At 36.0% G+C, this 19,641-nt stretch overlaps 1 protein-coding gene across 6 annotated transcripts in view; it reads right to left on the minus strand.

Moving 5' to 3' along the window:
- Positions 1-19,641, minus strand: part of ANKRD17 (ankyrin repeat domain 17) — a 159,026-nt gene that overhangs the window by 77,328 nt on the left and 62,057 nt on the right. For all 6 annotated transcript variants that reach the window (XM_081150791.1, XM_081150788.1, XM_081150787.1 and 3 more), the window contains exons 2-5: positions 14,339-14,492; positions 4,784-4,940; positions 1,528-1,675; positions 1,135-1,282 (exon numbers count right to left, since the gene is read on the minus strand). In XM_081150791.1, coding sequence (XP_081006917.1) covers positions 1,135-1,282; positions 1,528-1,675; positions 4,784-4,940; positions 14,339-14,492 — 607 coding nt within the window. The remainder of the gene's footprint in view (positions 1-1,134; positions 1,283-1,527; positions 1,676-4,783; positions 4,941-14,338; positions 14,493-19,641) is intronic.

The following is a 19,641-nucleotide window of genomic DNA, read 5'->3' on the forward strand; positions in this document are numbered from 1 at the left end:
AGAAAAACAAAAACCCCGTTAACATAAATTACCAAAATAAAACAGAATCTAATTTAGCATAAAAAAGAAACTGAAATGGGAGACTATAACCTTAATAAATTTATATAAAATACTTACATATAATTCCATTCCTCACTGCATTTTACCTTACCTACTCCCTGCTCTTCCCATTTAAAAATCAGTCAAACACATGTAGAAAATCAGATACACTCACCACAAATGTAGAGTTATGAAAGAACTGAGCAATTCTGAAACCAACTTTTCAGATGAGAAACAGGTTATATTCATTCTAACTTTAATCAGAGAAATGTTTCACAAGCTTCTTTTTTAGGATTGTAATTATTCATCCTATAGATACATCTCATACCATTTCTTTTAATCATATATATTTGTTTTCTCTACAATTTCAAGTATCAGTTAACTGATCAAAGTTAAAGTAATTTCAAAAATATTCCTTCATCCATGTTATGGGGGGGGAAAAACTTCAACTTTCTGGGTAAAATAAGGATTTCTAAAACCCCCTCAAACTAGAATCTGTTGACCTTAAAAATTACTTAAAATAGTAAACAGTTTTGAAAATCTTGCATGAAAAAAATGCACAAAATATATTTTCATACGATTTTAGAGCTGTTATACAATCTATACATGCCCAAATTTTAAAGGAAAAAAAATTAATTTAGACTAAAATTGTGTCCCTTGTGGGACACAATGTTTTCATATCCTCTTTTTTCCTATAGGCCACAATTTAGTAAGAAAAGGCAATGAAAAGACCTGCCTTTTATTCCACATCCTTGTTCTCTGTATCTTCTCTTCCCTTCTCCCCCAGAAATAGGAAACCTGGGTTTGCAAGCCAGAGTTCACCCTCTCCATTTCTAAGAGAGTAGTCCTTGTAACTGGGCCAATGTTTAACCTTAAAGAACCTTAAAAGGCCACTTAATTGCCCTCATACACAAAACAGAAGACATTTCATTCAAAATATATTCTATGTACTTTACACCTAATGCACAGACTTATGCAAACATGCAGCATTTATAAGAGAATTGCAAAAGCATCACTGACGATCACTCTCATGTGAAATAATTACCACCAAAGGGTATTACTATTTAACAAAACTAAAAAAGAAATACGCATAACCTGTTGAAGACTGTGCATTGACATCGGCTTTATGAGCTAGCAGCAACTTCACAATTTTGACATGTCCTCCATTAGCAGCAGCCATTAAAGGCGTAATGTCACCTTTGATTCCCCTATCTTCCACATTTGCATGCATTGCCAACAAAACCTTATGAAAAAAAAAGTTTAAAAAATATTAGAAAATAATAATTTCATTTAAAAAATTTGAACATATGTTACACCTACGTAGTCATACTATAAATAGTAGAAGAGCCAATGAACACAAAATATAGCTAACAAAACTATAGGTTAAAACGAGCCTAAGGTCGCCTTTATTTTTTCCTTACTAAACAAGCTAAATTAAAAACAAAACAAAATTTAAAAACTCATGAGCTTTATTTTGATAATACAAACCTGTGCAAGCTCATAGTATCCAGCAGAACAAGCTAAACAAAGGAGGCTTTCCCCTTCCTCAGTATGTTCATTTACACTTCGCCCTTCAATGAGTAACTTTCGCACAGCATTTACATCTCCTTCTGAACAGGCTTCTGCCAGACTGCGGCTATTAGGGGAAGAATATTGCAATGTCAGGACATGATATTATAAAACACCGCACAGCCTAAGTACTGAACAGAAGTGCTAAGCAAGAATTATTATTTCAATAAGATCCATAGCAAAAAAACTGAAAATGATTCAGCTCATTGATTTTTTAAAAATCTACATATAAAAGTCGCTGAATTAAAATATTTAACTTTACAAAATGTTTTTCGTTATGCAATTTTCGAAACCAAAATTTTAAAACATAAAACTTTACAGAATATCACATGAATAAAATACAAGTCACAATGACACTTCATTCTGTTCGGTCACTGGACGTTTTTTCTTTTAACCCTCATCCAAGGACATGCTTAGAGATACTGATGCAGGAGAGAAAGAGCGAAGCGATGCCTTCCGTGTGCCCCCACCAGTGATCGACCCACAACCCAGGGTATGTACCCTAATCTCCTTCAAGTTCTTTTCAGTGAGGAAGCCAGAGAAATCTTGTTTAAAGAAAAGTAGATCACGTCCAGCCGGCGTGGCTTGGCGGCTGAGCATCGACCTATGAACAGGAGATCAGTTGGATTCCCGGTCAGGGCACATGCCGGGCTGTGGGCTTGATCCCCAGTAGGGGGCAAGGGCAGCCAATCAATGACTCATCACTGATGTCTCTCTCTCTCTCTCTCTCTCTACCCCTCTCTCCCTCTCCCTCCCTCCCTCTCTCTCTCTCTCCCCCTTCCTCTCCTGAAAAAAATAACACATATTTTTTTAAAAATAGATAAAAGTAGATCATGTTACTCTTCTGCTCAGAATCTTCCAATAGCCTCTAATCTCACTCACAATAAAGGCCAAAATCCATAGAAGATCTGTCCAGTGGTAGCATCCCACACTCTTCCATTTTACCTCTCTGGTTTCATCACCTACTATTCCCACTCTTGCTCTTTCCACTTTGGCCACATTGACTTCCCTGCTTTTTATCAAAAGTGCTAATTAAGCTCCAATGCCAAAATAAATGCATTTGCTGTCCTTATCAAGACAGTGCCTCTCTCAGACACAGCTCATTCCCTTACCTATTTCAGATCTTTGCTAAAAAGCCACCTTTTAAGTGAGGATTTCCCTGACTACCCTATTTAAAATGCAACATGACCTCCGAACCCAAACACTGCTCTAGCACTTCCTCATAACTCTTACCATTATGTGCCATACTACATATTTTACCTACATGTTAATTGTATTGTCTCCTTACCAAAGTCAGGCACAAACAGCAGTTAGTAAGCTTGTCTCTTTCTTTTCATTTTATAGGATATTGACTGTTCCTAGACTGTCAGTGTTCTCTATAATTTTTAAACAAGTTTAGTACAAATCCTTCCCACAAGACATTTCCTGTATTAAGAACATACCCTAACTTATCTCTTTTTCAAGTGGTCTCTCATTCTCTCTCTCCCCCTTAGGCACACACTGCCCTCTACCTTCCTACTGAGACTTTCATTCAATTTCCGCTAGCTTTAAACAGCCTTATAAGAATTACTGTAGCAACAGTTGAACTTATGAACTCATAAGCAAAGGGTACACTAAATCTGGCACATGATACTGCACTTAACTAACGTAAAGTTTGGAACATAGCACTCACTATTTGGAACATATTTCTCAAGCCTTGCTGAATAAATATGACCGTCACAAACATGTTCTACTGCTTTGCTACTAATTTCTAGTATTTTCAATGCCAAAGAGTCTATTATTTTTTTCTATTCTATTTCCAGTTTCAAGTAACACTCTTCAAGGTGTCTTTAATTTTCTCTCTTGCCAGTCTCGGTAGGCACCACATTAAAAAATACTTGTAGGTCAATAATATAGTAGGCCAGAAAAACTGAATAGTTAACTAAGGAAAAGAATCTGAGGGTACCTAAAGAAGACTCAATATATGAGAAGACTGGTAAAATAAATTAATAACACAAACATCTACACAGATAAAAACAATGCAGAGCCGAGAAACAGCAAATTCATACTCTTGTTAATACTATATAACCTCTCTTTCATGTTTTTGAAAGTAGTTGCCTAAAAACATTATGTAAAAGCCAATTCTTACATCCTATTTTTAATTCTCCAAACCCATATGTAAAAGAATATTCCCATTTTCTCAACTGTTTAAAGGCAACTGCTAAAATAAAATAGCTTTATTATCCTCACTTGAGGATATTTTTTTCTACTGCTTTTCAGAAAGAGAGGAAGGGGAAGAGAGAGAGAAACACTGATGTGAGAGAGACACATTGGTTGCCTCTTGTACCCGGCTTCGGTTGGGTCGGGGATCAATCTTGCAACTGGAGGCATCTGCCCTTGACTAGAATCAAACCCGAGACTCTTCAGTCCAAGGCCAACACACTAACCACTGACCAAAACTAGCTAGGGCAAAAATAGTTTCTTTCTAAAGAAAAAAGAAGCTTTTGAGGAGAAAAGTAACATGCATTAATCATTTCCCCCCCCAGCCATTTCTTTGGGGTTTACATCCATTTTGAACTATACTATATACATAATTATTTTCATATATGAGATAGTGTGATTTTTATTGCACATCATCATCAGAAAAACTTAAAAAGCTGAGCCCTTACTATACTATATAAAAGAAATTGTAGCACATACAAAACTAAATGTATGTTACAATGTGCTTGGGAACTAGAGCTGTGACATTTTGTGTACATTCATAAAACAAACAAATAAAAACCTTGCCCTTTAAAACAGTCAGAACTATGTACATGAACTGGAAATAGTGTGACTAATTAAAAAGCCTTTACTTCTTTGTCACCAGAGCAGTAAAAGAAAACAAAACCTAAATCAGCAAAATGTCTTTTATAACATTATCAGCTAAGAAGTCAGCTTTGCCGACAGGCAGACACTTGTGTCCCAGCTCTGCCACTTGTCACCTATTCAAACTTGATTAAGTTCTTGAGTTCTCTTAAGCTTTTCATGAATAAAATGAGTATAAAAACAATATCCATGTCTATGGCTTTTTGTGAATCTAAACAAGATAACACATGCAAAGTGGCTGGTATAGTTCCAAGCACAAAATAAATGTTAGCTATTTTATCATTTTTAAGAAAATGTTTTTTATATTGATCACAATGAAAATGTAACTTACTTGTCCGACTGCCCTGCATTTGCTGTGCTTTCTGCTCTCATACGGGTAAGTGCAGCAGCAGCTTCATCCAACGCACAACTAACAGATGATGTCAACCTCCGAAGCACTTCAGGATCTGCAAAGGCTTTACCATCAGCCGTAGATAATTTGCCTATTCCTATAGTATTTTCACACCAAAATGAATGCACACAAAAGGAGAAATAAAGCAAAATTCAAGTTATTTAACTCTATATATGTTATCAAATAATCTACAAATGGTACATTATAAATATATATTGTCTGCCCTGAATTTTTTTGGAAATCACTCTTTTCCAATTCTCTGATAATCTTATTCCTTCCAAGTGATCTTTAACTGCTTGACCCTGTGATACTCTGGTGCCAGCAATGGGTCTTTGGTTACTGGGACAATTAGGAATCCTCACTCAGACTTTTGTTATAGGTCTGAAAAGAGAGCCTATGTTTAAAGGTTGCTGAATTGCTAAGATGTCAGTCTTTAGCTATTTGGTCACTTTTATACCACAAATGAAAAAGACTACTCCCAAAATAAGTCAACAAAGAGGAGAAAAGAACAGAGAAATAAGAAAGGAGACAGAGTTCTGAGCAAGTTATATTTTTTATTATTATTATTTTTAATCCTCACCCGAGGATAATTTTTCCATTGCTTTTTCAGAAAGAGTGGGGGGCGGGGAGAGACACATCGATTGGCTGTCTCCCGCACATGCCCCAGCAGGGGCAGGGGATTAAGCCTACAACTGAGGTACATGCCCTTGGCCAAAATCGAACCTGGGACCCGTCAGTCCCCAAGCCGACACTCTAACCACTGAGCCAAACTGACTAGAGCTGAGCAACTTATTTTTGATTGACACCAGCAATGCCACAATCCAGCACCATCCCTATACTTTTGGTAAATGCCCACTTTCATTTAAGAATGTTTAGTTGGGATACTATCACTTGTGACCACAAACGGCCTAATAAAACAGTATAGGCTATATAAAAGATAACCTATATTTGAATAACTATTTCAAATTATGACTGCAACTTATACTCAAAATCCTATCTAAATGTACCATATTTTAAAAATTCAGAACAACAACAAAAAATTTCAAAAGCAGAAATGGTTAGTAACCATCTGCATGAAACATAACTTGTTCTCCTCCAGATATTATAAAGAAAGCTTATTTCTAACCTTTATTATTCTAACTCAGTAGTGCTTAATCCAGGTTGTTCATCAGGGAGTGGAGCTTTACAAAAATATACATGTTGAGCTCTCCAATATCTAAAGATGTAATTCAATTAGAAGGAAGTGGGGCCTAGGCATCTACATATTTTAAAAGCTCTAAGAAAATTCTGATACAAAGCCAGGATTAAGAACCTTTAATCTAAGTTGAAGACAAACATCTGATGTTCTGATGGATATTATAGAATCCCCCACCACTCAACATGTGATCCATGGATTAGAAGCACTGCAAACGATAAACGCACTTTTGGTCTAATCAGACTGATATGTACTGTATAATATGTGTTGCCAATAGTAAAAGACAACTGTAGACTAACTCTACTCTAGTAGTATTTTTCAAAAGGATATCAATCCTAAGGCACTACTGAGACCAAGGTCACACATGCATTTTCATAGGAGAGAATTAGCTCCAATTTTTTTTTTAGCCAACTCAGATTAGCTATTTTCTCAATGTTAGCAACAGAACTAGGCAAGGGGATATATCTGAATCAGTAGAAAGTAATTACTGATTTAAAAAAAACCCCGAAAATAATCTACATTAAATTTTCATGAGCTCTTTTTTTCATAATGAAGATAATTATTTTAGTAAGAGAACTAAGAAATACATGGTAACCTCTCAAATGAATAAACAGTGATTGAAATTTAATTTACTCTACCTACTCTATATTATGGTAATCTTTTTTTAACTAGTCTTATACAGTTATCAGATATCAGTAAATATAAAAAATAAATAAAACATACATGACCAGATTATTCTTTTGAAAATTTTAACATTTAATCAACTGAACAGAACCATATAACTTCAGAAAGAAGGTACATTAAAAGATGACCTAGATTTCTGATTTTAAGGTAATTTTAAGGTAATTATTTTTCCTCTTATAACTTACTCAAAGGAGAACTAAATCCAACAGAAACTCCATCTTTGATAACCATAAAAGATATTTGTAAATATAACGTAATATTTATGAAGATGAAGTAAATAAAAGGTGATAACTGCTTCTCAGAACAAAAGAAATGGAAACATAGATATCAAAGAGAAATAAGGTGGTCATCCAAAAAGGACTCAGGAATCAGGTACCAGATACATGGGTGAGGCTTGAGTTGGCAAAAAGAGAGACTGACTGAACACCTGTGAGGAGTCAGGCACTTAAGTCTCCACGCATACCCAAACAGCATAGTCAGGTGATTATTCTCTAAAAACAAAACCAAACCAGAAAGGCCTTGGACTAGGAGATGCCAGATATAGAGGAAGAGGAGATGAGCTACTAAACTAAAAATAAGGCACTTAAGTAAACATGCATGATAAACAGTGAGATTCAGTCCCCTTCCCACTTTTAGCTCGCTAAATGCTGGCAGCCAGGTTTATAATTCGCTAGACAAAAATTGGCAGATGTGTCTCAAAAATTTGAATAGCCACAGAGAAAAGGCTTAAAGATATTGACAGTTGGGGGTTCCATGGAAGGGTCTCTGTCTAATCGCTGCATACTAAGAATTCTAAAATGTTCCTAAGATTGCCCAGCTCCAGTATACATATAATCTTTGGGACTATGAATTTGATAGATTTTATTCCCATGATTAGGTTATGTTATATGGCACAGAAGACCTGAAGATAGGGTGGTTAACTGGGTGGGCCTGACCTCATCACATGACCCATAAAGAGACTTCTTTGGCTGACTGGAGAAAAGGAAGCCAGAGATGCAAAGCCCGAGAAGAAGTCAAAGATAGAGGGCACCATGGCTCAAAAATGTGGACAACCTCAAGTAAGTGAGAGTAGCTCCAGCTAACAGTCCATGAGGAAATTGGAGCCTGAGTTCTACAACTCCAAGGAACTAAATTCTGCTATCAACAACAATAAACTTGGAAGCAGACTTTCTCCTACAGCCTACAGATGAGGACTCAACTCAGGTGACACCTTGATTTCAGTCCATGAGACCCCAAGCAAGAGAACCTAGCCGCACTGTGTGCCCTGATGTCTTATCTACAGAAACTAAAAGATAGGTAAATGGGTGTTGTGTCACATTGCTATCTTTATTGTAAACTATTATGCTGCAATGGGAAATTAGTTATATATATAATATATATGATATATAATATATAATAAACACTATATAGTAAAACCCACCAGTTGACAACACATGAATGTAAATCTTTGAATTTATCTTCTAAGGGCATTGTTACTGACTACAAACAAAACCCAGGGTTCACCAGGCATTTGAAATCTTGAATGAGAAAGACAGCCAAAAATATTCAAAATATGATTAAAATCTTAGAATGCCAAAAAACTATAACACTTTGGAGAAGAGGAAAGAAAAGCTGAAGAGATAGAAGAGTATCCCAAATACTGGTGTCAAACTTCTGAACTGCAACACCAAAAATCAGGAAACAATGAAGCAGAACTTCAAAGGAAAAGTGATTTTTAAACTAGCATTTTATACCTACTCCAAGAATCAAGTATGAGGATAGTATAAAAGGCATTTTCAGACAAAGTCTCAAAAACTTTTCTCAAGCATCTTTTCTCAAGATACCTAAACTATAATCAATCTCAACATCATTAAAAAAGAAACAACCAGAGTACCTATGTGATATATAAGAAACTATAAACACCAGGAATGACTATTCTTGCCAAAAACAAAATGAACTGAAATCTGGTTAATTATCTGGATCTGAATTCTGATTCAAGAACTGACAACACACAGAAATACAACTGGAAAAATCCACAGTCAGACAAATGACTCATTTCTTTAAAAATAAGTAGGTAAAAAGCCCTCACTTGTGTGGCTCAGTAATTAGAGCATTGGCCCGAGAACAGAAGAGTTGCAGGTTCAGTTCCTGGTCAAGGGCACTTAAGCGGGTATCAGGTTCAATTCATCGCCCTAGTCAGGGAGTGTGTGGGAGGCAACCAATCAATGTGTCTCTCTCACAGCAATGTTTGTCTGCCCCCCCTTCCTCAGACACTTCCACTCTCTAAAAATCAATGGAAAAAATATCCTCCAGTGAGGACTAACAAAACAAAACAAAACAAAACAAAACAAAACAAAACACACAAAAAAAAGAGGGGAAAGGAACTGTTTTGACTAAGACACTTAAAAAAAATCATGAACATTAAAAATAATATATGGAGGAGGATTAAAGATGGCGGCGGACTGAGTGGAAGTTACATTGACAGTCTCCCGGGGCCAAACTGAACTTACAACTAAAATACAGAAAAACCATCCTGAATAATCAACTAAAACTGAAGACGAGCTGGAGAGCTACTCATAACCAAGGAGGAAAAGTGGAGACCACATAGAGACTGGTAGGCAGTACAGAGGCATGAGAGGGCTGGCTGGGCTCCCATAGGCAGCAGCTGAAGGCCCGGAGGGAGATCTCAGCTGTGGGGGTTCCCACTGAGGACTCCGGGGCCTAAACCCCAGGCTGGGCTTGCCAGCCAAGAGCACTAGAACTGAGAAAGGTGCCCACATAACATCTGGCTGTAAAAGCAGGAGGGTTTCTATCAGCCGGGGAAAGACAGTTGGAAATGGAGGCACCCTCTTCAAGAGCCAATGCACAAAGTTTCTTGTGCAGCCACTCATTTTGGGCTCCAGCAGAGGGAGGGCAGAGTGGACTAGAGCTGTGTGAGGAGAATCTAGGGTTGTAGGCTCTGGAGATAGAGCTCAGAGGGCAGCCCTCTGGATTCCTGTTCCCCATCATTCCCCCATACTGCAGAGGACATCTTTCACATGCAAACATTTACCTTCCAAGCAGCTTTTGCTTGTGGGGGAAGCAATTGCCTCAACCTGCTGGAAAACCTCTCCCTTTAGCCCATGGAGTGCCTACAGCCTGAGGCTCATTAAGAGAATCAGATTAATCAGCCTGCAGGCAGAGGCAGACCTCAGAGAGCTTTGAGTGCCTGATCTGCTTTCTAGACCTGGGCCTTGGAAAAGCAGACTTTGGTGTGCATTTTGGTCCTGTCCAAACACACCCAGCCCCAACAGAGGGGACTTCAACTTGTGGGTTTGTGGTAGCTCCAAACGGTACTCAATGTCAGTCACAAACAGCATCTAACACTGGTCTACACCAGAGACCTTCCAAAAAGACTGAGAGTCCTAGCAGGCCTACCTAATACATAGAAACAAACCCAAATAGGCAGCTAAAATTGGGAGGCAAAAAAACAAGCCCCAAATGAAAGAACAAGAGAAGTCTCCAGAAAAAGAGCCAAATGAAACAGAGATAAGCAATCTGTCAGATATATAGCTTAGAATACTGATTGTAAGGATGCTCAACAGCATGAAAAAAAAAGATATGGAAACTATGAAGAAAATTAAGAATGACATAGCGGAAATAAAGGGTACACTAGAAGGAATAAACAGCAGATGAGAGGAAGCTGAGGATCGGATCAGTGAATTAGAAGACAGGGTAGGAAAAAATCACTTAATCAGAAATCCAAAAAGAAAAAACAATTAAAAAACAGGATAACAGTCTAAGGAAGCTGTGGGAATACATGAAATATAACAATATTTGCATCATAGGAGTGCCACAAGAGGTTGAAAGTAAGTAATGGTTAGAGAACCTGTTTGAAGTAGTAATGGCAGAAAACTTCCCTAACCTGGTGAAGGAAAAAGTCACACAAGTTCAGGAGGCACAGAGAGTCCCAAGCAAGAAGAACCCAAAGGGGCCCACACCCAGACACATCATAATTAAAATGCCAAGAATTCAAGACAAAGAGAGAATCTTAAAGGCAGCAAGAGAAAAGCAATCTGTCACCTACAAAGGAGCTCCCAAAGAAGGCTGTCAGCTGACTTCTCATCAGAAACTCTACAGGCCAGAAGGGAATTGCATGAAGTATTCAGGGAAATGCAGAACAAGGATCTGAAACCAAGACTTCTCTATCCAGCCAGGCTATCATTCAAAATAGATGGTGAAATAAAAAGCTTCCCAGACAAAAAAAGGCTAAAGGAGTTCATCACTACCAAACAAGCCTTGCAGGATGTTAAAGGGACTGCTGTAATTAGAATCAGAAATAGGAGTATTGCAAAAAATGTTAAAGGGACTGCTGTAAGAAGAAATAGAGAGAGAAACATAGGCATAAAGAATTAAAATGGCAATAAATAAGGACCTATCAATAATAACCTTAAGGACTTTAAGGAAGAGATCAACAGCAATACAGTCATAGTCGTGGACTTTAACACCTCACTGATTTTACTTGATAGATCTTCCAGACAGAAAGTCAACACAGAAACAGTGACTAAATGGCACACTAGAACATATGGCTTTAATTGATATTATTTACAGAACATTTCACTCCAAAGGTGCATAATATACATTCCTCTCAGGCGCACATGGGTCATGCTCAAACCACATGTTAGAACACAAAACAAGTCTCTACAAGTTCAAGAAGACTGAAATCATTATCAGGCATCTCAGACCACAAGGGCATAAAATTAGAAATCAACTACAGTAAAAACACTCAAAACCATTCAAACACATGGAGGCTAAATAACATGTTATTAAACAATGAGTGGGTTACCAATAAGATCAAGAAGAAATCAAAAACTTCCTGGAAACAAATGAAAATGAACACACAACCCAAAATCTACGAGACACAGCGAAAGCAGTCCTAAGAGGCAAGTTCATAGCAACGCAGGCCTACCTCAAAAAGCAAGAAAAATTTTTAGTAAATTATCTAACCCTACAACTTAAAGAATTAGAAAGCTCCCCTGTGAAGGCATCCAGACCAGGGCTTTTGTTTGCTGGGAGTTCTTTTATTACTGCTTTGATTTCATCAGTTCTTATTAGCCTATTCAGGTTTTCTGATTCTTCCTGATTCAGTTTTACATGATCTCACTCATATGTGGAATGTAATAAACAAAGTAGACTGAGGAACAAAATAGATCCAGAGACACAGAAGCATGGAACAGACTGATGAATCTCAGTGGGAAGGTGGGAATTTGGGAGTAGGTGGGGTGAGATTGATCAAATAATTTATATGCACATATGCATAACCCATGGACACAGACAATAGTGTGGTGAAGGCCTGGGGAGGTGGTGGATTCGGGGTGGAGGGGGTCAATGGGGAAAAAAGGGGGTTATCTGTAATACTTTCAACAATAAAGATAAATGTTTTTTAAAAAAAGGAAAAGCCTTTATGTTGGCTCCTACAGCTAATCTACTCAAATTTTTTTAAGTGTTAAATATATTTTAAGTAATACAATAATAATATTTACATAAGAAAAAAAGTCCTAATATATGAACACTGACAGGATATCTGGCAATATTGAAGAATTACTATTATTTTTTTCTTCAGATATGCAACGATACTTTGGTTTTATTTTTTTTAAAATTCTTAATTTAGAGGTACATATTGAAGTATTTACATAAGAAATAATATATGATGCTTAGATTTGCTTTAAATTAACAGGTGGGGTGGGGAGTCAGCAAGGTGGTAATGTGTAAAGATGAAACAAAAGTGTCCATACACTGATGGCTTTTGAAGCTGGATGATGGACATGTCAAGGGTTCATTACTATTCTTTCTGTATTTGTATGGGAAATTTTTCATTTAAAAACAGAAGGAGATAAATAAGGGAGGGAGAGGAGAAGTGAGAGAAAAGAAAAGAGGGAGAGTGCAGGCTAACTTGTTAGCTTCTGTAACAAAAATAGAATGGAACTCTACCTCCAAAAGTAGCTCCTTTTGGCTGAAATCAACTTTCATGTAGCAGCATCTCTGAACCTGGTTCTGCCTCTTGGGACCACAGAGAATAAACATCCCTCTTATATTCAATCTGAGTCTTCTCATCTTCAGGAGAAACATTCCCTGTTCCTCTCATGACATGTTTTCAAATTATTTTACAATCCCCATTTCCCTTATGCAAACTTCCATAGCAACATCAAATTTCTGGAAAATGCTAAATTATATCTCTACTATACTGTAACCAACAGTATACTGAAGGACAGGGCCTTGCATGTGCCCCTACTATGTTTTCATCTGTATCTGGTTAAGATCCTTTAAATAATCCATACTAGAACGTTACCCAGGATAGAAATCAAACTTAACCATGAGTCCTTCAAATATTTAGATGCTCTGTTAAAAGAGATTTATTGAAATAGGTAGGTCAGTTTTATTCTATAATAAAGTAGCAGTTTACATGCATTGCATGTACAATATATAGCACATTGAGGTGCTCAAACCATGAGCACAGTATATTTATGTCTACTTTAGAAAAGTTAAGAAAATATATGGTTATTTAAATGATCGAGTTACTATTCCCTTATAGTTAAGGCATAATGTATACACACACACACACATATATATATGGTGCCAAATCCTTGATTATGTTATGTAATCTCTCATTAAAATACTGTTCTTATAGGGACCATATAATGATGATGAACCCTTTACAAAAATACAATAATTCATTTTACAGGGTTTTAAGAGACAGATTATGACAAGCAAAAGTGGGGGAATTATATACAGTCGATTCTCGTTATTCGTGGTATTTATGTTCTGTAGAGTTCCTGGGAACATTGAATTAATGAAAACTGAACCACTGCTTCTACAGGAAAACAGGGCTAGATTCCTTCAAGCCTCTGGTCACAACATTTGCATTAACCAGTCAATATATAAGTTTGTTTTATGTGTGTGTTTAAAGACAACATTATTTAATATATAGTTGTTCATTAACATTAAACTCATGACTAATAGCACTATAACTCATGCTGAAAGAATCTCATCTAACATGTATTTTTCTTAAGGAACAGCAAAGTCTCACATTTAGAAATACTAGGTAGCATTTCAGCATCATACTTGGGGGCCACTTTAAACAGTGAAATTAGCAACAAAAGGCATAAAATTTTGAATAACGTGGCACTAGATGGTATAAAGGACACTTGTTTACAGTATGAGATCTGAAACAAGAAGGCAGAACATCACCTTATTCCACCTCAGCGGGGAACATGTGTGTAGGACGACTCAAATTTTTCACCATTCTGTGCATTTCTATGAAAGACTGAGAAAGTGCTGTGAGTACTAATTTAGGGGTACAAATACATTTTATCAAGTAGACAAATTCAAATATGGAATTCAGGACTAATGAAAATCGACTGTATAAGATGTCCCTCTTTATAAAAAGGTTGACAGCAACCTTATATTTTACTCTGGTAATAAAAATACTCTTTAATGAAATGTTCTATGTAATTCTCTAAAAAATAATACATTAACCATTATGAATAATACTAAATAGTATATCCAAGATCATACATTGATAACAGGAATTTTTTAGATTTATTGTAACTTTAAATAATTAGGTAGACTTATTACATATGTGAAGTTTGTAAACTTACCTGCAGCTTCTAGTAAAGCTTCCAGTCTAGCTTGTGTTTCTGGATCTACTGTCCTAAGGTCTGCACCATCAGCAGTACCTGACAAGAGCAACTTGGAAGCCGTTTCCAGCATTGGATTTTCCAAATCATCCTGATCCAAAATGAAAGACTCCACCTAGAAAACAAATACAAACAGAAAGGAAGGGAGGGATGAAAGGAGAAGGGGAAAGTGGGAAGAGAAATAAACAGAAGAAAAAGCAAGAGGAGAGAAAAATATTTTTACGTAAATAACGACGACAATAAATTCAATGCAATGCTAAATAAATTAATGGGACTATATAAGCCCACCATATAACTAAAGGAGAAAATTACATTTGTAGAAGAATTTTAAAATGTATTATTAACATGCAGCCTTTTGTAACAGAAATCATATATATTCTTTTCTATTTTAATTTGGTGCGGTGAGGGTCAGGTAGGGGGAGGTTATAAGGTTAGACTGTGAAACCTCTGACTTAAGGAGCAGATCTGAATCAGCTGTTCTTAGATTTTTTGTTCTCAGGACCCCTTTATTATACATATAAAGTACTGCACTCCCAAGGACTTCATATAAAGGTTAAGTTTATTAATATTTACCATATTAGAAATTAAAACTACAATCTCAAAAAAATCACATTCATTAACACCATCACTGATTTCATCAGGAAAGTTTTTAAGTTCTGGAAAGTTTTTGAGTCCAGGCAAATAAATTTCCAAAATTCTAATTTGTACTTGAAAACTTAACTTTATCACTGGCAAAAAATAACTGTCAATCATTTTCCTTAAAGTGACAGGCTCACTTCTATCACTTCTGAGAACTTTTGCCAAATACCCAAATTTGATCAGTGTGATGAGTCTGTCAGTTATATTTTTCTAGCAAAAATGGCATTTCATTAAAAAAGAAAAAAAAAGAGCTAATTCACCTGACACCTAAAAAAAACACAAGTGCTTTTCCTCCAAACACCATACTCTCATATGCAGCAAAAGTACTTTATATGTTTTTACACCATTTTGTCACACACAATATTAAAAGAATGTATTCAAAAGTTTAGGTCTCATAAAATTAATATTTGTTGCTGCAAGGTTATTCCTAAGGTGAAATTGGCTTTTTTAAGACTGTGAGTACACGGCAGTGAAGAATACAATGATAGTAGTACAATTTAAAGAATTAGAAAATAGCAAGCTTCTAAGACACAGGGAAAAGTTTGTTTTGACATGCTTTATCATAGTGCTACTTACAAATAGGTACACTACAATATACTTTCCTATTTTCTGATTTAAAAGGTTGATAATTATTATACATAAAACATCACTAATATGATCAGAGAAAATATATTTCAAAAACCGAAGGTACTCCTAACACTGCAATAACTAATATAAAATTACTAGCCTAGGACACATTTACATTCATGCCTAGTATCTAGATGTCAGAAATAAGCAACAACAAACAAAAAATAAAAACCTTAAGGAATGTATTCTTAATCTTCATAACATCAGAAACCCTATAGTTTGTTCCATCTCTGGAAGTCACCTGTCTTGTGAACAGGCCTAACTGCAATATTTAATCAACACGTTTAATACTAAAGGTTAAATTTAGAGGAAATAATGTGTTTCTCTCCAAATTTCCTGAACTACTGTAGTTTAACATGAAATAACATTTCAGATTTCTAATATTTCAAATACAAATAGAACACTCTGAAAATAATCTCAGTAAATACTTGAAAAATTTCCCAGTACGTTAACTTTAAACAATCAATAACAACTGTTAAGATAGACGAGAGTTAAGATGAGTTTCTAAGGAAAAAGTTGCTTCTCAATTAAATTTTCTCTGTTAAACAATATTACAATTTACAGTCCAATGGGAAAAGACAAAATAAAGAAAAACGAAATAAACATGGAAAAATAAATAGGTAAAAAAAGAGATGAAAATTTAAATATTTTAAAGGTTTAGAAAACAAAAGATCTCAAAGAGTAGTGCACTGTTAATACCAAATTTAAAAAGTGCAGATCAGAGGTATTAAAACTGTTCCAAGAAGATACAGCACGCAGAAAAAATAATACGAAAGGATTTTGGCTGAAATATTTGTATAAGGGACGAATGTGTCACTGGTAGCAAGTATAAAATTTCTATATGCTAGAACAGAGGGTTTACTGTAGGAAAAGTCAGAAAGTTAAAAGCTAAATCATAGAAGGCATTACATTTCAATCAAAACTGATTTTCAGATACAAAGTCCCCTATGCCAGGTTGTATCTTAACTAAGCTTGGTAAAAATTTACTAAGAAAAATTCATGTCAATATCTTCATGAGGGATACTAAGTACAGAAATGGTTTCTAATTGACTTAAAACTTCTCCCATAAACTCTTATATTGTTTTTTTAAAGTCCACTATTCTTACTATGTGAAAAGTGTGGTTAAAACTTAAGATAGTAAACGTAAATGACTATTAAGATCTACACGTAGACTTTTAAAGGTGTGAGGATAAAAAGAACAGGAATGAGGATCTGTTATATCCTCCCCACTCCTAGTTCAAGATTCATGGAGAAAACTAATTTCAAGGATACTGTTTGCATCTAACTACCTAAGAACCAAAACTACTGCCGCTGCTTCCTGCAAGATATAAGCAAATTTCAGCCATCTCTAGATTTTTATTCCGCCTGATTTTTTCACAGATTTATCATACATGACATTACATATATTTATTGCCTATCTAACCTTCATGGAAACAGGAATTGGTTTGGTTCACTGATATATACCCAGCGACTAGAACTACGTCCATCACATTGTCAGGACTTAAATAATTCAAGAGTAATAAAAGATGGTTTAGGGATCCTTCCCTTTCAGATTATGAAAGGCTAAAGTGCATTTGGAGAAGGCATAGTTAGCTACAAAAAAAAAAAATTAAGAATATATTTATAAATATAGAAAAATTGTATATTAGGTAGCAGGTAAAGCAAAATGCTATCTTCACTGATTTATTATTTATAGATTGATTACACTAGCCTCTATACTTATGTGCATATTAAATCCTTTTGGTTTTGAAAGAGTAAAGGTGATGTTTTACTGCAGAGATTGCTTTTGTTTAAAAAATTATTCTTTAACAGTAATACTATTTAGATTAACAAAGTAATTAAAATCCTTTTTTTTTACTTTCTTCCCAAAATAAACGTAACACAAATACTTGAAAATCTAAACCAAAGTCTGGATTTGTTTATGCCATTAATGGTACACTTCTATACTCAAAACACAAAGTCACATGGAAATTTAGAAATGCATGGACATCCATCGACACCAATAGTGAACATCAGCATTACATTTCAAACTAACTCCTCCTCAAAACATGTACTATCACTGCCATTACAGAAGAGCAGTACACTTCGCAGTGTAATAAACTGGTATTTATTTCAAAAGATAAGGATATATAGTATATTCTGCTTAACTGGACAGAAATATATACAAATTTCATGCAGTTTACCAAATATTCACCAATAATTACATACTACGTGCAGAGCAGTAAGATAGCCAAAGGAGAATGGAAATGCAATGGTTTTATTATAATCAATGCTTTCCACAAATATACAACAGAGAAAGGCTAGGAAGGCAACTCTCTGCGCAAACAGCTAACTACATCAAATTAGATTTTTCGAGTACAAAATAGATGCTAATAGAGTGATTACACAGAGGAAAAAAATTCTGAATGAGAGTGGTAAAAAGAATAATGCTTAAGGAACATGGGGCCTTCCAATAATGTGCCTGAGTAGCTTAGAATGTATATGGTAAGTTACTAAAGGAGTTAAGTACAGGCATACTTGTTTTACTGACCTTCACTTAATTGAACTTTGCAGATACTGCATTTTATACAAATTAAATATTTGTGACAACCCTGGATCAGGCAAGTCCATCAGCGCCATTTTTCCAACAGTATTTGATCACTCCATGTGTCTTGCTATCAAATTTTGGAAATTCTTGCAATATTTCAAACCTTTCCATTATTATTGTATTTGTTATGGTGATCTGTAATCAGTGATCTTTGATATTACAATTGTGATTGTTTTGGGGCACCATGAACTGCACCTATATAAATGGGAGAACTTATTCATTGAATGTCATGTATGCCCTGGCTGGTGTGGCTCAGTTGGTTGGGCATCATCCCATGCACTAAATGGTTGTGGGCTTGATCCCTAGCAGGGGTTGTATAGGAAGCAGCCAATCAATGTTTTGCTTTCACATTGATGTTTCTCTCTCTCTGCCCCCCTCTCTAAAAATCAATAAAAAAATCTTAAATTAAAAAAAAAGTCATGGCCCTAGCTAGAATGGCTCAGTGGTTGGAGTGTCAGCCCATGGAGTGAAGGGTCCTGGGTTCAATTCCAGCAAAGGACATGTACTTAGGTTGTAGGCTCAATCCCTGGCCCCGGTCAGGGTGAGTGTGGGAGGCAACCAATTGATGTGTCTCTCTCACATCGATCGATCTCTCTCCCTTCCACTATCTCTGAAAAGCAATGGAAAAAATATCGTCTGGTGAGGATTGAAAAAAAAAGTCTCATGTGATATAATTCCTCTACCACCCAGTCATCCACTCTCTCTCCCTCTCATTGGGCCTCTCTATTCAATGAGACATAAAAATACTGAAACATGGCCAATTAATAACCATACAATGGCCTCTAAATGTTCAACTGAAAGAATGAGGTCCACAGCTCTTGCTGTAAATCAAAAGCTAGAAATGATTAAGCTTATTGAGGAAGGCATGTCAAAAAGGCAGAGATAGGCTGAAAGCTAAGCCCCTTGTGCCAGTTAGCCAAGTTGTGAATGCAAAGGAAAATTTCTTGAAGGAATTCAAAAATGCCACTGAAGTGTACAAATGATAACAGCCTTATTGTCGACATGGAGAATGTTATAGTAGTCTAGATAGAAAATCAAACAAGCCATAACATTCCCTCAAGCCAAGCCTAGTAAGGCCCTAACCCTCCTCAATTCTATGAAGGCTGAGAGAGGTCAGGAAGCAACAGAAGAAAAGTTTGAAGCTAGTAGCAGAGGATGGTCCATGAAGTTGAAGCAAAGAAGTTGTCTCCATAGCTAGAAAGGAAAAATCAGTGCTTGGCTTCAAAGCTTCAAAGGGACAGGTTGACTCCCTTGTTAGGAGCTAATGCAGCTGGTTACTTTAAGTTGAAGCCAACGCTCATTTACTGTTCCAAAAATCCTAGGATTAAGAATTAGGTGAAATCTACTCTGCCTGTGATCTATCTATCAATGGAGCAACAAAGCCTGGATAACATCGTATCTGTTTACAACA

This window comes from Miniopterus schreibersii (genome assembly GCF_964146895.1).
Source record: "Miniopterus schreibersii genome assembly, chromosome: 1".
Lineage (NCBI taxonomy): Eukaryota > Metazoa > Chordata > Mammalia > Chiroptera > Miniopteridae > Miniopterus > Miniopterus schreibersii.